The sequence below is a fragment of the Ictidomys tridecemlineatus genome, chromosome 11 (genome assembly GCF_052094955.1).
Source record: "Ictidomys tridecemlineatus isolate mIctTri1 chromosome 11, mIctTri1.hap1, whole genome shotgun sequence".
Lineage (NCBI taxonomy): Eukaryota > Metazoa > Chordata > Mammalia > Rodentia > Sciuridae > Ictidomys > Ictidomys tridecemlineatus.
In genome coordinates, this window is record NC_135487.1 from 75,305,761 (window position 1) to 75,324,326 (window position 18,566).

Genomic DNA, 18,566 nt, shown 5'->3' on the forward strand with positions numbered 1-18,566 from the left:
CAGCTCAAATCCAAGGGCAGTTACATGAATCACTCCTTGGATCAGAAGAGAATGGAATCTTCGAGACCCTGTAAATACCCTTTCTTTGTATTGGACTCAGGATTATTTTTGCGGCAGAGTTTAGTAATCTTTTCCACTACTCCCAACTTTTCTTGCCCAAAGTATTTATTCTTCAGGGTCTAGAAGCAGGTAAGAGAGGGGGTGAGATTCGCTGCTGGAATGGTCATATGTATCAGTTTTTCGTGGGGGGGGGGAACCGCAAACATGTCAGGACGACACAGCGTACAAAGGCTGACCGTCCTGGTTTGAATTTAGTTCTAAAAAACATGTTTATTAAAATGAATGGTTGACACTAACCGCAAAGGAAAGGGGACGGACAGGTCCGCCAGGCCCAGTCCTGCAGGACCGCCAGTTAGCTGGCAACTCCGGGTAGGCGCCTGCAACCAGAGGTAAACAGAGCTACTACGCCTGCGCACGCCCACAGAGGTCACGTGCCGTCTTGGGCCTGCGAAATCGTCCCGAGGGCGGTCCGACAGCTCTTAGAGACCGTAGGCGAACAGAAGAGGGGCGTCAACCTTTTTCCTTAGGGGGCGGATTCGGGTCTTGTGGAGCGTTCTGTCGGAAACGCCCCCTTTTTCCTCCGGGGCGGGGCGAGTGAGGCCCAGTACTGAGTCTGCCGCGGCACCTCTGTAGGGTATGGCCCGCTGTGAGGAGGGCGCCACGGTCCCCGTGGCACTTCTGGGGTCCCCTGGAGTTTGCAGTAAAGGGTTGCAAAGGAAGGGTCTCTGTGAACGGCGCCGGCTGAAGGCGACGGTGTCGGAGCAGCTCAGCCAGGATATGCTCAGGTAGGAGGAGGCGGGAACTCTGGCTGCATCAGTTGCTTCAGTGTTCACCTTCGCCCCCGAAGCTGGGGCTTCCTCCAACTCGGTCTCCCCCCATCCCTCCCTACCTCGTTCCCCTGGACTCCAGCAACTGCGGGATGTTCGCCAGTCTCTCCACTCCTCCGACACCCAGATAACCAGTCTTAGTATTTCAGACACCACTGACCACATTCAAAGGAAAAGCAAAATTGTGGTTATATGCAGCACCCGTTTGTGCTAAGATATTCTAACAAAGGGCAGTGTTGAAGACAAATCACTAAGGTCGGGGTGGATTCCTGTTAAGAGACATACACTTTTTTTTTTTTTTAATTTAAGAAAGTAGTTGAAATTAGGCATATTTGTATTGAGGAAAGATAGAACAAATTACTGGAGACTTGGATTTGCCCTTTTCTGTGAGCTCTGCTGGAGCTCTCTTTTTAAAAGGTTTACCAGGAATGCTTATATAGAAATACTTCCTGATTGCAACCTGGCTTTCCCTCTCCACCTAGAACACTCTGTGGTTCCTACCAACTCCCATCTCCCAGGAGGACCCAAGAAAATGAAGGGTTGTCCTGAAGCTAGGCCTGTGAATATCTTCCTTAATCTGTAAAGAGCCCATTTAAAGTCATCTCTCTTTATAAAGAAAATTAATTCAGCTAATCTCCATTACCTTTAAAACATTGTTTTTTGAACTTAAATGTGAATCAAAATCACCTGGAGGGCTTGTTAAAACAGGTTGACTGGGTCCCATCCCAAAGATCTGATTCACTTGATCTGAGACCCGGCCCCCAAGGTTTTATAGTTCTGATAAGGACCAGGTGATGCTCATTCTCTTGGTTGCAGTCGTACTTTGAGGACCACTGAACCAGAGTATACAGAATTACTAAACTAGCAATTGTGCACCATTCTACATTTAAAAAGTGCTTTCTGAAAGAAACTCGCCCACTCTAAAGATTTCCTATAGCAAGAATTGGAATTTTATTAAAGAAAAAAAATCCCTTTAATTTTGGCCTATCTACCAGGGATACTACTTTGTATCCACCAGTGGGGGACTGATATAAAAGAGGAAAAAATAAGAATGAAGCTATTCTCTTCCTAAGGATAGCTAAGGATGAGATTCTCCTTCTTTTTAGTAGCTTTATTTGTCTGGCTGTTTTGTGAGCCTTGAAGTGTCATGAATTTAAGAAAGGTAACACATCTAAATTAGATAAAAGAAATGAGGTGCCAGGTATGGTGGTGCAGGTCTTTAATCCCAGCCGCTGGGGAGGCTGAGACAGGAGGATCACAGATTCAAAGCCAGCCTCAGCAACTTATGGGGGCCTTAGCAACTTAGTGAAATCCTGTCTCTAAATAAAATATAGAAAGGGCTGGGGATATGGTTCAGTGATTGGGTGCCACTGAGTTCAATCCCTGGTAACCCCCATCCCCAAAAGTGTAGATGGTGAACAGTTTGTCTTCGTCCTAATGGCAATTGAGAATAGGACTCTAAACTCCCAAGTTCCAATTATAGGCAAAGAAAAATAGATGTGACAGTATTTTTTTTAACAACATTGAAAAACTTCATATGCTTACCTAACCATCTTACATGCTAAGTTAATCTTCCCCCAGCACAGCAATATCACTGATTTATTCTACAAATATTAATGTAACATCTAGTTCCACTCATGTATCTAGTCCTGTACTAGGTCCTGAGGAATCAAAGATTAAGACATTGCTTTGGTGTTTGTGCTTACACTTTAGTGAGAGAGAGATGACTAAACAAAAGTGGTGGTAGAAGTAGGTTGAGGAAGGATTTATAGGGTGATAAATTTGAGTGAGCTCTTGAGGATTAAGAATTGAAATAAAGATTGGGAAGGAAGAACTAGAGGATGTTTAAACATGGGGGATGTGTCTTACACAGACAGAGATTTGAAAGAACTTGATTTATTTGGGAAAGCAAGTTATATTAGATTCTAGGTTACCTGAGCCAATGAGATAATGTGGAGAAGTGAAGAAAAACAGGAAATAGTTTCAGCAGTTAAAAAAAAAGAAAGATCAGATGCAGAACTGGAAAGTTGCTTGGGATATGACAATAATTGCATAATAAGACCATATAAATTCATGGACCATTGTTTGGGACAGTTTTATAAAAAAAAGCTAATATGTATTACCATCCTACTACTTACTATGGGCTTATGTGTAATGTTTTATTTATTTTTCTCACGAATCCCAGTGAAGTAAGTCCTGTTATCATCCTCATTTAAAAAATTAAAGACACATTGTATGAACTTTATAGAAAAAATGATAGAATAAGAACCTTGGAAGTCTGCCTCCAGAATCTTTAAAATGACTTGCCCAGGATCACATGGGCAGAATATGAGCCATAACATAAACCCAGACAGTCTGCCCTCTCTACAGTAGCTTTAGAAACTGATTTTCTAGTAACTTTGTTTCATCATATTTGCTTCTCGCCTCACCATTTCTTTTTTTTACTATACCATTGATTTGGTCCCATCAACTGATGGCATCTAAGCAGTGTCCCTTCTGCTGGCATTGTCTTGCTTGACTACAACATTGGCTGAAGGCTAACTTTGGCTCAGTCCTTCATCTATTCAGATGTGATTAGGACATGAGGGCATGTGGTCCATACCAGTTCACATATAATTAATGAGTTTGTCACTTTATTAGAATATGGCAGATGATCAAAATGACAACATAGGAAGGCAAGTAGATACTCTTAAGACTTAAGAACAGAGTGTGTCTGTCTCTCTCTCTCTCTCTCTCTCTCTCTCTCTCTCTCTCATTTTTTTTTCTTTTTTGTGGTACTGGGATTGAACCTAGGGGCACTCTACCACTGAATTAGATCCCCATTTCTTTTTATTTTTTATTTTTTTAAATTTTGAGACAGAGTCTTGCTAAGTTACCCATGCTGACCTTGAACTTACGAGGTCTCCTGCCTCAGCCTCCAGAGTCACTGGATAAGAGGCTTTCTTCTACCAGGGAAATGTTTGTAATGTATTCTGGAGGAAGTGGTATTTTAAAAATATGAATTAAAATATTTAGGTTTTGAATTTGAGAAAAGAAATTGGAAACTGACTAGTGAGATTTTATAGTAGTCAAGAGATAAATAACAGGGTTGGTGACTGATTACATGTTGGGTAACTTGGGAAGGGAAGAATGGAAGATGACCCCAAATCTTAGGACATTTGAAATGGAGGTGTATAATGAGTACTTGGGAAGCTCTGTATTCAGAGACAATTGGAAATACATCTGGAGTTAAGATGGAACTTGGACTAGCAAATACAGATTAATGGTTGCTGATATCACCAGCACCCAGTTACTCAGACCAAGGGTTAATCCCTTCATTTGCCTTCTAGATCCAGTTGCTAACTTTATTAATTCCAACCCCTCTTTCTTTTTTAAAAATATTTTTTAATATTTATTTTTTAGTTATAGTTGGACACATTATCTTTAATTTATTTATTCATTTTTATGTGGTGCTGAGGATTGAACCCAGTGCCTCACGCGGGCTAGGCAAGCACTCTACTGCTGAGCCACAACCCCAGCCCCTCCAATCCCTCTTTCTTAACCATTGATCCTCCCCTGGCTCCAATTCTTTACGTCATCTTCCTGCTGTTTAATAGTTGTCTCATCTTCATTCTCATTTTCTCCTAACTCTTTCATTACACAACTAACACGTGATTTGGTTGGGGGCTATACTGGGGATTTAGCCCAGTGTACCTCTACCACAGAGGTACATACTCAGTGCTTTTTAATTTTTATTTTGAGATAGGGTCTTGCTAAATTGCTGAGATTGGCTATAAATTTGCATTTCCCTCCTGAGTTATTGGGATTATAGGTATGTGCCACCATGCCTGGCTAACAGGTAATATTTTGAAAAATAAACTTGCCTATGTTTCAAACTATTTGGTGACTCCCCTTCAACTGAAGAATACAGTTAAGCTGTTTGTCTCTTTTATTCATCCTTGTCCCTCAGCTTCATCCATCACTTTTAACCTTCTCAGTACTCTATGCAGACCATGTTGTAATTCCATGCTCACACTTAACTTTGTAAGGATTGTGGAGCTCAGGAACTCCCTCCTACTTTCCTTTATTTCTCTATGAGGTCTTAATCTGTACTTGAAAAAAATTTGTGCTATTGAGTGTATCACACTCTGAATAATTTCAGGACTGGTTTCCCTACTGTACTATAAATTCCTTGAGGGCAGGTATTATGGTTTAGTGATAACTGGGATTTTTAGCAGCAGTCTAAAATGCTTTAGTTAGACAATTCTATGATTCAACTATTTGTCCCCTCTAAAATTCAAGTTGAAATTTAACTGCCATTGTAGTAGTATTAAGAGGTGGGACCCTTAAGTGTCAATAAAGGCCATGAGGGTACCATCCTCATAGGTTATGAGGACTTATGTTCTTATAAAAGAATTTTCCCTCCTCTTAATTCTTCCTGCCCTCTTGCCTTCCACCATGTAATAATGAGTCGAGGAAGCCCTTGCCAGGCATTGGCACCTTGATATTGGACTTGCCAGCCTATAGAACTATAATCCATTAAATTTTTGGTATTCTGTTATAGCAGTATAAAGTGAACTAAGACAGGTTAATACAGTAGTTAGCAAAGAAATGAGGTGGAAAGAAGCTGGGTCTTGACAATCTTGAGCTTTTGCTTTTGCTTCAGTCTGCCCGCCCTCTAGGCTTTACTGTTACTTAAGTCAGTAACCCCTCTTCATGTTCAAGCCAATCTGAGTCAGATTTTGTTAGTTATAATTGTTACAGGATATATTCACAATAGATACAAGTGGTTTTATAAAATAAAAAGCAATATATTTCCACATTAATAATTTTAAAATATTTATTTATTTATTTCTATGTTGTGTTGAGGATCGAACCCAGGGCCTCACACATATCAGGCAGGTATTCTACCATTGAGCTACAACCCTAGCCCCCACACTAATAAATTTTAACACGTTTTTCTTTCATTTAACAAATACTCAGGAGTATCTCTTACAAACAGGAGATTGCCTAGTGATGGTTGTTTGACTACCAGCTGCAGTGCTTCCTTATTCACTTGAAGAAGGGAGAAATAGGGAGAAAACGGGTGGGAGAAAGGAAAAAATTGAGTGTACAATTTGAGTTTTTTAATTAAAGTTTGAAAGGATAGCACATTTGTATAACTTTAAAATTACTTAGGAAAATAATATGAAAATATTGATCAAAATAAGACATATGTCTGCTTATTATTTTCAAGATTTTGAAAGCTTTTGTGCTCCGAAATATTTGTTTTGAAATGTATGAAATATGATATGTCAAGAGCTTTGTAATGTTTTAAACAACTAATTAAAAAAAGAAAAAATGTGTTTAGGGTAAAATAGGATCTTTTAATAAACAGATATTAAACTCTTGCTGTATACTAAAGATATACAGTTTTTGTCCTTGGGGAGTTCATTGTCTAATAGGGAGAACACGCATAAAATAATGATGCAATGGCAGAAGTGCTGTAATAAAGGTATGTACTGAATGTAATGGGATTAGAGGAAGAAGCCATTTGCTTGCTCTTGGGGGAGGATGAGTGTCATTGGCAACTTTCCAAGATGGCTATCTTTACCCATTACTTGTGTAGTCTATAGTGTACTAGTGTGATTGCCAATTATATCTTGCAATACAGAAGTCTTCTGAGAATACATACCTTGACGATTATATTGCTATAGTGATATCAAGTATTGTTTCATATTTAGAGTGTAAGTATAATGGTTACTGCAAAAAGACAAAAGATTAAAAAGTTTCAATTTTTTATTTCTGTTCTTCCATTACTTTCTGTATGAATGAAATCAATAGGCTTTATCATAATTATGTCTCTATATTAGTAAAGGGATTTGAATTGGTTTACCCTCGAGTTCATCATTTTAAAAATACATTACAGCATGACTAATTCTATTTGGGTGGAGGGAAAAGGGCCTAAATGTCACATTCTTGACGTCTAAGCTTGCATGTCAGACTTGGTAATTAACAATCAGAACAAAGTGTACCAGTTTCTAACCTGAATTGTCTATTGTTATGTTTGATTTGTTGGTGTTATTGACCATTGACTTTTTTTGCTTCAATTTTAGTAAGATTTTTAAAAAGTTTATTCTTCTTAATAGCAACCATGTTAACTTTGTGTTCTGTGTTTCAAAAAAAAATCTAAAGGAGGTACATTACATATGAAAGACAATGTAAGTATAAAATAAATTTTATTATTAGAAGGAATTAATTAAAATACATTTTGGAAAAAATGGTCAGATTCTTTTAGTGAAATTGCCTTTGTTTTTACTATAAATTCTTAGAACATTAGATTCTAAGCCAATATTAAGTAGTGTTCTTTGGAATGAAGTTAGAACAAACCTATTTTTACTCTTAACTTATTTTGTTTCCTGTACATTTTAAAATTATGTTATTTTTAAATCTGCTTTATAAAAATTCTATATTTCTTAGCATCACTAATTAAACTATGATTCTATTTCATTCCTTATAGGCTTTTAAGGGAAGAAATCCATACAGATGTTACTTTCTCTACAGATTATACTTTGTTCAAAGCACACAAAGCAGTCCTTTTAGTAAGGGTTCCTGACTTCTATTTCCATATTATTGGACAGACATCAGACAGTATAACGAATCATGAGCCTGTTCCTGTGGAGAATGTTGAAGTTTTAGAATTTAGAACATTTTTACAGTAAGTGCTCTTTTATCCTATTACATTTAATTCTAATAAATAATTGTTATTTTTAAGCAATGTATAGTGTGTGTATGTTTTCATTTCATTTATTTTCACCTCTTTAATAACCTGGTAAGGAAAATCTATTAATTTGAATTATAAATTACCATAGTAATTAGTATTAGTAGAATCTATTAATATCATAGGCTGATTATTAATAGAAGCTCAGTATAAATTTAAGACTGATCCTGGCCTGCAATTGTTGCTCAGTGGTAGAGTGTGTGCTTAGCATGTACAAAGGCCTAGGTTTGATCTCTAATACATACACATACACACACACACACACACACACACACACACACACAAAAGACTGATCTTAGGAGAGAAGAAATGAATGGTGTGCTCTCTGATAATTTGAATGAATTATTCTATGCTAGGGTGACACCACTGACATTTTGGTTTAGATACTTTTTTTTTGTTGTGGGGGCAGTGCTGTGCATTTTATGATGTTAGTTGTGCCGTCTTCAGACTTTGCTATATATCCTCTGGGAGTTAGGTGTGTGTGGCTATTGAGAACCATTGGCACATACTGATTTATTAAATAGGGGCTGGAGTCGTGGCTCAGTGATAGAACACTCACCTAGCAAGTGTGAGACACTGGGTTCAATCGTCAGCACCACATAAGAATAAATAAAAATAAAGCTATCATGTCCAACTACAGCTAAAAAAATATATAATTTTTTTAAAATAAAACTTTAAATAGTTTATAAAATATATTAGATCATAACTGTTTTTATTCTCATGGCTTATGTCTTAGTTCATTTGAACTGCTAAAAAAGGAAATACCTTAGTTCTGGTAATTTATAAACAACAGAAATTAATCACTACAGTTCTGTATTTTGGGAAGTTCTAGATAAAGGTTCCAACAGATTTTGTGTTTGATGAAGGCTACTTCCATATAGATGGCACCTCCTTTATGCCTTCACATGGCAGTTGTTATGGACAAACTCCCTCAGGTCTCTTTAAAGGGCACTAATACCATTCATAGGTTGGAGCCCTCATGGCCTAATAATCATTCAGTTGTCCCACCTTTTAATACCACCACATTGAATTAAGTTTCAACATAGAATTTGGAGAACATAAGCATTAAAACCATAGCAGATTTATGTGGTCAAAATTTTTTGAAAATAGATCATCAGTTAAACTTTATAGTATTTGGGGGATTCATGTGTTTGATGAACTTAGAAAATTCTCATCAACTAAATAATGAGAGAAACTAATTTAACTTAATCACATTCTGTACTTCATTTCTTTTTATTATTGAATAATATTCAGTTGTGTATCACATTTTATTTATCCATTTATCAGTTGATGGTCATTTAATTTTTTTCTATTTTTTTTGCCATTATGAATAATGCTGCCATGAACCTTTATGTACAAGATTTTGTGTGAATTACTTGTGGGTAAATATGTAGGAGTGAAATTTGGTAGGTCATATTGTAAGTCTATATTTAATCCATTGAGGAATTCCCAGACTTTTCTAAAATGGCTATACCATTTTACATTCCGATTGTCAGTAGATGAGAGTGAATTTCTCCATATTCTCAGCAACATTTATACCTCTGTCTTTTATTATAGTTATCCTATAGATATGAACTAGTATCACATTGTGGTTTCCATTTGTGTTTCCCTAATGTTAAGCATATTTTATATACTTATTTGCTATTTTAATATCTTTTTTGGGAGCTGTTAATGTTCTTTGCCATTTTTTCAATTGGGTTATTTGTCATCATTTTACTGAATATTCCTTATATTCTAGAATATTAGACTCTTACCAGATATGTGATTTGCACATATTTTCTTTCATTTTGTAGGTTGTCTTTTCACTTTCTTGATGGTGCCATTTGTGACATGAAAGTTTAATTTTTTTTTTTTTTTTTTGTACTGGGCATTGAATTCAAGGACATTCTACCACTGAGCTTCACTTTCAGCCATTTTTATTTTTATTTTTTAATTTCGAGACAGGGTCTTACTAAATTGCTGAGGCTGCCCTTGAACTTGTAATCCTCTTGCCCGAACCTCTGGAGTGGCTGGGACTACAGGACTTGCCACTGTGCCTACTACAAAGATTTACTTATATTTTCTTCTAAGGATTTTATGGTTTTATATTTTTGGCTCTTTCATGGTCTAAGATCCATTTTGAGTTAATTTTGTGTGTGTGTGATGTAAGGAATCATGTCCGACTTTATCCACAGTTGTTTCAGCACCATTTTTTGAAGTAACTCTTTTACCACTGGGACATTTAGACACCTTTGTTGAAAACCAGTTGTACATTGCTCTGGATTGAATTCTCTTCCTCTAAAATTTTATGTTGAAGTTCTAACCCTTACATGATGATAGTTGAAGATAAGGCCTTTGGTAATTAGATTTAGGTAATTTCATGAAGGTGGGGTCCTCATAAGATTAGTGACCTCATAAGAAGAGAGACCAGAGAGCTTGTGCTCTCCTTCTGTCACCACTCTCTGAAGACACAGTGAAATGGTGATGTCTGGAAGCCACAAAGAGGGTCTTTACCAGAACCCAACCATACTGGCACTCAGATCTTAGACTTCTGGACACCAAAACTATGTGAAATAAATTTCAATTATTTAAGCCACATAATTTATGGTATTTTGTTATGGTAACCTGAGCTGACTGATACACTCATAAATATAAGGGTTAATTTCAAATCTATTCAATTGGTATGTATATCTGTCATTATGCCAGTATCAATGGTCAGTTTTTGCTTTTCTGAGAAATAAAGGTGGATTATTGTGTCTTTATGTCCTGCATCATATTTTCTGATATGCCTTTTGCTTGTAATCAGAATCACATTGACTTTAGTGTAGAAAATTGTCTTTGGATCATTAAATTTTAACTATATGTGTGTGATTTGGCCTATTCTTCATTATATGTTCTGCCAGTTGGTAGAGTCATCTGTTTTTTTTTTTTAATATTTATTTTTCAGTTTTAGATGAACACAATATCTTTATTTTTATTTTTTTATGTGGTGCTTAGGATCAAACCCAGTGCCTCATGCATGCTAGGCGAGCGCGCTACCACTTGAGCCACATCCCCAGCCTGTGTTTTTTTTTTGTTGTTTGTTTGTTTTGAGTTATATGAAGCTCCTATAAGCAAAATGGAAAATTTGGAAATTGCCTACCCTTGATTTTTCTTGTTTCTTAGAACAGCATGATATACTATAATTTAAACAGATATTTTAAGTGTTATTTAGAAAATTATTATTTTCCAGTGTAGACCACAGGCCTTTCATTGAGAGTTCCAGATATCAATTTAAAAACATATACCTTTGGGGGTGCTGAGGATATAGCTCAGTGCTTGCCTCCCATGTACAAGGTGCTGGGTTTAATCCCCAACACCATAAATAAATAAATAAATAAATAAATAAATAAATAAATAAATAAATAAATAAATAAATAAAAAATTTCCCCCTAGTAGATGGTACAGTGGAGTTCTTATGAAAACAGGCTTTGTAGTCAAGCCAGGTCTGCCGTTTCTAAGTGTATAAACTTGTACTAATCACTTACCATTAGTTTTCTCATCTAAAAATGGCCATAATAATAATAATATCTACCTCATAGAGTTATTGTGAGGTTTAAGTGAAATAATTGTAAAGCACTTAGCACAGTAACCTGATATTTAATAAGCACTGAACATTTTTTTTTTTCTTTTTTGGTAGTACTGGGGATTGAATACAGGGGCACTTTACCACTGAGCTATATCTCTAGCTCTTTTTATTTTGAGAATGAGATCTTGCTAATTTGCCTAAGTTGGCCTTGAACTTGCAATTCACCTGCCTCAGCCTCCCAAGTCACTGGAATTTCAGGTGTGTGCCACCTTACATTGCACACTGTACAAATTTTAATAAATTTGTTCATATTAGCAGTACTTTGAAATTATACATTTCTGCAGCTATTAAGTGCATGTTTAAAAGAAGATCCTGAGCCAGGAGCAGTGGTACATTTCTGTAATCCCAGCTACTTTAGCACCCTGAGGCAAAAGGATCACAAAATCAAGGCCAGCCTCAGCAATTTAGCAAGATTCTGTCTCACAATAAAAAATAAAAGGGCTGGGGATGTAGTTCAGAGGTAGAGTACCCCTGGGGTTAAATCTTAGTACTGTAAAAAATCAAATTAGTCAGTCAGTGAAGATCCTGGAAATAGCTTAAATTTTTCTACATTAGAGAGAGAGAAATCAGTGTTATTCTTTAATACATTAAAAGTGATGGGGGAAAAGATTAAATTAGAGGTAGAACAAGAGAGTGAAGTCAGTCTTAGACTTGGCATCAAAATAAGTATCTGCCTCCTTCTAGCTGTGTGTTATCTTGTTTGATTTCTTTCAGCCTCAGTTTTCTCATTTAAAACAAGGAAGTTGGAGTAGCTGGCCTTGTACTTCATAGCATTTCACAGTGCTATATTTTAAGCAGTTAATCGAATTCTATTGTATATTAGGTTAGTCATGTATGTCTGTGGTTATGTAAGCTCTTTGAGAATAGATTGTCTCATTGATGTGCACATCCAAATGATATCTAGTATCTTATACCTAGAAAGTGCTTGTGATGTGCTCTCTGTTAGCAGATTGTGTTGAAATTTGACTACATTAAAATAGTGCATAAGGAGAGTATTACAATGGAAAATAGATATTATATTTCTTTTAGTTAAAGCTGATAAAATAGATTTTTGAATTTTTTCTATATGAAATTCAGTTCTTTGTAAGTTTCTTCAGTTCATATCCTTTCTCTTGAATCAATAAAGATTTTTTTATGTTGCTACTTATTCTACAATAATTCCTTTCGTGTATACTTGAATTAGAGTATGAAATATAGTTTTTGAAAAGTTGTTTTATATGCAGTGACTTCAGATATGGCTCAAATGTCAGTGGAAAATAGTGCTTGCTTTATGACTTCATGATTAAAATTCAAATGAAGATCATAAAACTCTTTGATTTCCCCAGAAGACTTATCATTGTTATTATGTCTGTATGTATGAGAGAGAAAGATGAGGGAGGACTTTGAATTTTCAGTTTAACATTAATAACTGGGAGATGCTATAATAAAGTATCAGATAAACACATAAAACAACACAGGACAGCTTTCTTAGGTGGTGGCTATTTTCTCTGTTCATTCCTTTTATTACTCAGGCTGGAAATGGGTAGAATATATGTCTTCTTTGTATTAACTATAACTTGTGTATTTTTTTCTTTTGGTACTGGGAATTGAACCAAGCACATTGTGCCTGTTAAGTCTGCACTCTACCACTGAGTTACACCTCCAGCCATGTATTTTATTTTTGAGACAGGACCTCAGTATGTTGCTTAAGCTGGCCAAAAATTCCTGGTCTCAAGTTATTCTCCCAACTCAGTTGTAGGCCCATGCCAGTGCACCTGTTTTCTTGATGCCTTGGTATTTGGAGTCTTACAAACTAACTGGGGAAAGAATTCCCCTCCCAGGGTTAACTTGTTCCTAGAGATAATAAATGACTTGCCTGTGAATACATATTTTATATGCAAATCAGCCAATCTTGAGTCCATATACCCACCCATATACCTTCCTCCATCTAATTCTTACACTCCAGGAGACAATATTCCTCTACCCTGATCACCCCAGGGTCAAGTATCAGACAACTGGGGTGATCAGGGTAGAGGAATTCTACCTGTATATAGCTAGGAGCTTGACAACATTATTTAACTATGTAATCCTAATCCTGTTCAGTTACTCACCTCACCTTGCTCATTCCTTCCTAGGAAAACCACAATAATGGCTTTTGAGGGCCTGAGTTTGATCCCCAGTACTGGAAGACAAAAAAAAAAAAAAAAAAGCCTTTGTCTGTTTTTTTCTGTTCCTCTCCCTCCTAACCAAATCTGTTGCTTTTTCCCATGTGGCCCTGCATAGCACGGTTCATCCCCCACCTTCTGGGAGTTGTAAATTACAGATTATCTTTTCAGTAGCCATAATTTCCTGATCTGTCTGCCTCACTGTACCTGAACAAACCCCAAATCCCTGGTACAGTTTAAACCACATATGAATGTCATTGCTGCCTTCAGACCATTCTCCCCCCTTATTCCTAAACTCCATGTCTTTGAATTTCATTTACTAGTCTATATACCACTAGGTGGTCATTCATAGACCTCCAGGTCAGTACTCCTCATTCCTCAAAGTTTTTGGCTACTGACTTTTGTCAGTTTCTCTATAACACAATTCTTGGTAATTGCAATTGCTGCATAGATAATGCTTCCACTAACTTTGCCTCTCAGTCCCCTTAATTGCTATCTTACAGTTTTCTTGTTTTCTACTTTACCTAATTTCCCAGCACAACCCAGTGTTAGTGTGTGAGAATTAGCTCCAAGGTGTCATGAAACCAAAGAGAGAGGCAAATAGACTTAGAATTGTACAGAGTGCAATTTATTGAGGCACTTACTGATGAAAGCATGATAAATGGCAACAGCAAGACCAGTTGGAATCCTGCAGTTTGGGTCAGAAAGAGGTTAGGTTAGGACAAAAGTGACTTCATTCTACCTGTAATATACCTGGTTTATCGTAAGATAATATCAAAGAATTAGGAATATCCTTGGAGCCAGGGCCCACTCAAATAATTTTGTTTATTTATAGTTTGCTGGGGAACTATAGAGGAAAAACTGACTAGGATTATTCTGGGAGTGATACGAGTTTATGCCTCAAGATAGCTATAGTCATTCAAGCTGAATTCATATACCTCAACTATTCACTACCATGTCAAATTGTAACTCATGTCATTACCAATAGCTGACTCTATAATCTCTATTCTAAGTATCTCACTCCCTAATTTCTACCTCCTATCTTTCTAGCCTACTCCTTTTAGGACTCCAGCTGTAATGATTCATTATTTTAGTGCATTTTCTGTTGCTCTTACAGAATACCTGAGACTGGGAAATTTACAAAGAAAAGAGGTTTATTTGGCTTATGGTTTTGAAAGTTCAAGAGCATGGTGCTGGCATCTGCTTGACTTCTAGTGAGAGCCTTGTGGTAGAAAGTGGAAGAGAAGTGAGTGCAGGCAAGGCGAGGCACATGTATGAGAGAGACCAAAGGGAGGTGCAAGGCTTGCTTTGTAATAACCCACACATGATAACTAATCCAGTCTCTGAGGAAAGACATTATTGATGAGGGCAGTTTCCCTATACCTAGTTACCTCCAAAGGCCCCACCTGCCTTATTGGGAATAAAATTTCAGCATGAGTTTTGGTGGGGACGAACCATATCCAGACCATCGTATTCATCAATTCCACCAGGATCTGAAGTTAATCTTGCCACATTTTTAGTCTCTGATTTTCTTATGTTCCCATTTCTTTCCTATCTTATCTTAAATTCCCTTTGGCTGCGATTATATCACTCCTTTTACATACAACCTGAACACCTTGTCCCATTGGAATTTGTTTTATTTTCATGTCAAAACTGCAAATCTTATATCCAACCTTTTGACTACTCCACTCTTGCTTCCGCACAGCTGAATGCGGCTGGAAAAAAAACACACAGCCGTGTTTGTCAGTCTTACTTTAAATTTATGGCTGTGAACATCAAGTGATGACTGTTAATTTTATGTGGTTTGGGTCTTCTATTCTACTTATATGTACAACATTGATTTTCTGTGCTTGACCACTTCTGACTTCCTGAGATAAATCCCACTTGGTCATTGTGCAGAATCCTTTTTTATTTTTTTTTTAAAGAGAGAATTTTTTTGATATTTATTTTTTAGTTTTCGGTGGACACAACATCTTTATTTTTATGTGGTGCTGAGTATCGAACCCAGGGCCACGTGCATGCCAGGTGAGCGTGGTACCACTTGAGCCACATCCCCAGCCCGTGTGCAGAATCCTTTTTATAAGTTGCTGGATTCACTTTGCTATTTTTTTTTGAGGACTTTTTCAGTGTTACCAGTAAGGAATATGAGTCTGTTTTTGTTTTATTTTTCCCATTCTGATGTCTTTTTCTGGCTTTTTTCAGGTAATACTGGCCTCAGACAACAAGTTAAGAAATGTTCTTTCCTCTCGTGTTTTTTTTTGGAAAAGTTTGTGAAGAATTGATTAGTGTTAATTCATTAAATGTTTGGGGGGAATTTACCAATGAAACCAGATGGCCCTGTTTTTTTTGTGTGTGTGTGGAGAAGTTTTTGATTACTAATTCATTTTCTTTATTTTTTAAAGTTCTACTCAGGTATTCTGTTTCTTCTTGACTCAGGTTGAGTCAAGAAGGGAGGTGCAAGGCTTGCTTTGTAATAACCCACACATGATAACTAATCCAGTCTCTGAGGAAAGACATTATTGATGAGGGCAGTTTCCCTATTGTAATTTATATCTTTCTGGGAATTGTTCATTTCCTCTAAGTTATCTATTTTTTTTTTGCATTGTATATTACATTTAACACTAAAAAAATTTTATAGACTGTTTTTCAAAATTTGTATAGTTTAGATTTACCTTTCCAAAGTTATTCCAGAACTAAAAGGGTTTTAAAGTTATGTTTAATACATATATAATTATTATATGTATATTTTATTATGTATAACACACATATACATATATGTAATATATGAAAGCATCATATTGGGAAACGAGCTTTTTCTTTTTAAGACTCACCCTTATTTTAATTAATATTTTTAAAATTTTGTCTTTTAGGATTGTATATTCATCAAATAGAGACATAAAAAGCTATGAAGAGGAAATTTGTAGGAAAATGAAAACAGAAAGTGGGATACTACAAAAGAAACTTGACTTCAATTTTCAAAAGTGTAAAAATTCATCTGATTATTCTCTTCAGAAGCATGAAATTTCAGAGGATATTAATGATCGAGATGACAGTTTAATTTCTAATGGTGAGGTATTTTTGGTGGATTTTTAGAACATTTTATAGCCATGAAAATAATTATAATCTGATATAATTAGAGAAAATCAAACTTCAAAAACTGCTCTACTGATATATTTTTTAAAATAAGCATAGAGAAGTGAATATACTAGTGTGATCAATTTTGAATTTCCCCAAGTACTTAGAGATAGGGTTATTATGAATAAATCCATTTGTAATTCACAGTTTTCTTTTTAATACTGAAACCTCTACATGTCATTGTCCTTATTTTGTTCTGTACTAATAAAGAATTTTTTGAATTATAATATACGCTTTAAAAAAACATCATGGAGCACAAAAATTGCTGTTATACAAAAAAAAAAGTAACCCAATAAAAATGGCAGCTTAGTTTTATATCAAATGGTTAAGAAATACATGACTGCTATAATTCATATGACAGTTTACCTTAAAAAAGACTAAAATTGCTTGTGGAAGTAGGTGTTAGAAGGATTGAAGCTTGTGAGTTGTTGTGAATTGGTAGAAAGAGGATATTAATTAGATACATAAATATACTCACAGGAAACCTGATGTCTCTGGATCATATGTATTATAGAATATTTTAGTGCCAGATCATATGTATTACAGAATATTTTAGTACCAGTTCTCAGACATCAAATTCCATGAGACAATGAAGTGAGTGCCTGTTGTTACCCTATCTGTAGGTAGAATTGCACCACAGAAAAGGAATACCAAACTAGGAAACTAAGTTTTCCAGGTTGCTCACCTATCTGCCAGTCATCCTCTCCAGAGAGATGGAGAGGAAGTGGGAAACACCAACTTTGGCTTTGGAAGGTAAACAAATCTTCCTTAGGGGAGAGAGGGGAAGGTAGTTTGACTACCTTGGAATGTAAGGAAATGGCTTCCTAGAAAGGCAATTCTCTAAGTCCATCTGGAGCAATATATTACTTCTAGATTCCAAGGAATGTTGCAGCTTAATCATCTTAAGCCAAGTTTACCAGTGCTTTTCTCAGAAAAGTCAGACTGTGCAGACACAAATATTGATAGAAGATTGTGTCCCAAGAGTTATCTGAAATCAGAGACAAAATTTTAACACTAGGTATGAATGAATGGGTATGGCTCCTAACATATAAGCAAACTGAGATATCTGGTAGATATTTAGGTGTGTGCATATATGCTTCGTATATTATTACATGATGGCTTGATTCATCTGGGTACAGTCTTTGACATTGACATTGAAGTGTTTTTTATATATGAAATTGCATCTAACAACACTCAAAATTTAATTATACTAAAATTGAACCCTAAAATATTAGTTGTGTAAAGATGTTATAGCAGAATTTACTACACATGAAAATATCTGTTAACCAAAGGGTCTTATTACTGATGTTTTGTGCAGCAGCAACCATCACCACCAAACTAATTTAATCTTGGTGAGAGTCCTTTTATGTTGCATTTATTGTATCTATGAATAAATGATTAGACAGTCTAGGCTTTGAAGTATTTATTAATATCATCTGGTCTCATGTAACCCTAAGAAGTAAGTGGTTGCAGATTGATTTTTTTCAGTAAAGACTCTTATACCCACAAAACATAAAGGACCTTCTCAAGGTCATACAGAGCAATTGATAAACTGGTAGTTGATAGACATTTTTCATGCTTCTAGTGTAGAGCTCTGCCAGTGGCCCCTCAGCAGCCCTTTAAAGTGGCAAAACAAATAAGTGTAAGTAAAAAGAGCTTATTTACTCATCTACCCCCATTATTTGACTTGCTTTCTCCATCACTCAAAAAACAACAACAACAACAACAACAACAAAAAAAAACCAAAAAAACCCTCCATGCTCACCAGTAATCTGCCAGTTGCCAATTTAAGACACGTTTGGTCCACATCTTCTTAACCCCCTTGCAGTCTTTCATATCAGTGCTGCTCTCCTTGAAACTTCTGTCTTCTAAATCCTGATCTCCAGATTTTCCTTCTTGACCACTCCTCATTCTTCTTCACTGATATATCTGTCATCTTTCTGTTCCTTAAATAAATGGTATTCTCATTTTTTTTATTGAGCTTTATATCTAACTATTGACTAGACATAGCTGTTTAAAAATACCTTAAATATTTCAAATTTAACCTATTACAT

General features: G+C 36.0%; 1 protein-coding gene across 3 annotated transcripts in view; it reads left to right on the plus strand.

Moving 5' to 3' along the window:
- The first annotated feature begins 499 nt into the window (after window positions 1-499).
- The window catches only part of Btbd8 (BTB domain containing 8), a 78,480-nt gene continuing 60,413 nt past the window's right edge, over window positions 500-18,566 (plus strand). The window contains exons 1-4 of one of the 3 annotated variants that reach the window (XM_078026727.1): window positions 770-845; window positions 7,041-7,066; window positions 7,366-7,563; window positions 16,248-16,444. In XM_078026727.1, the coding sequence (XP_077882853.1) occupies window positions 7,065-7,066; window positions 7,366-7,563; window positions 16,248-16,444 (397 nt within the window). In that variant the 5' untranslated portion in view covers window positions 770-845; window positions 7,041-7,064. Of the gene's footprint in view, window positions 846-7,040; window positions 7,067-7,365; window positions 7,564-16,247; window positions 16,445-18,566 lie in introns of all 3 variants that reach the window. The other 2 variants (XM_005327733.5, XM_078026728.1) reach the window with 2 other exon arrangements.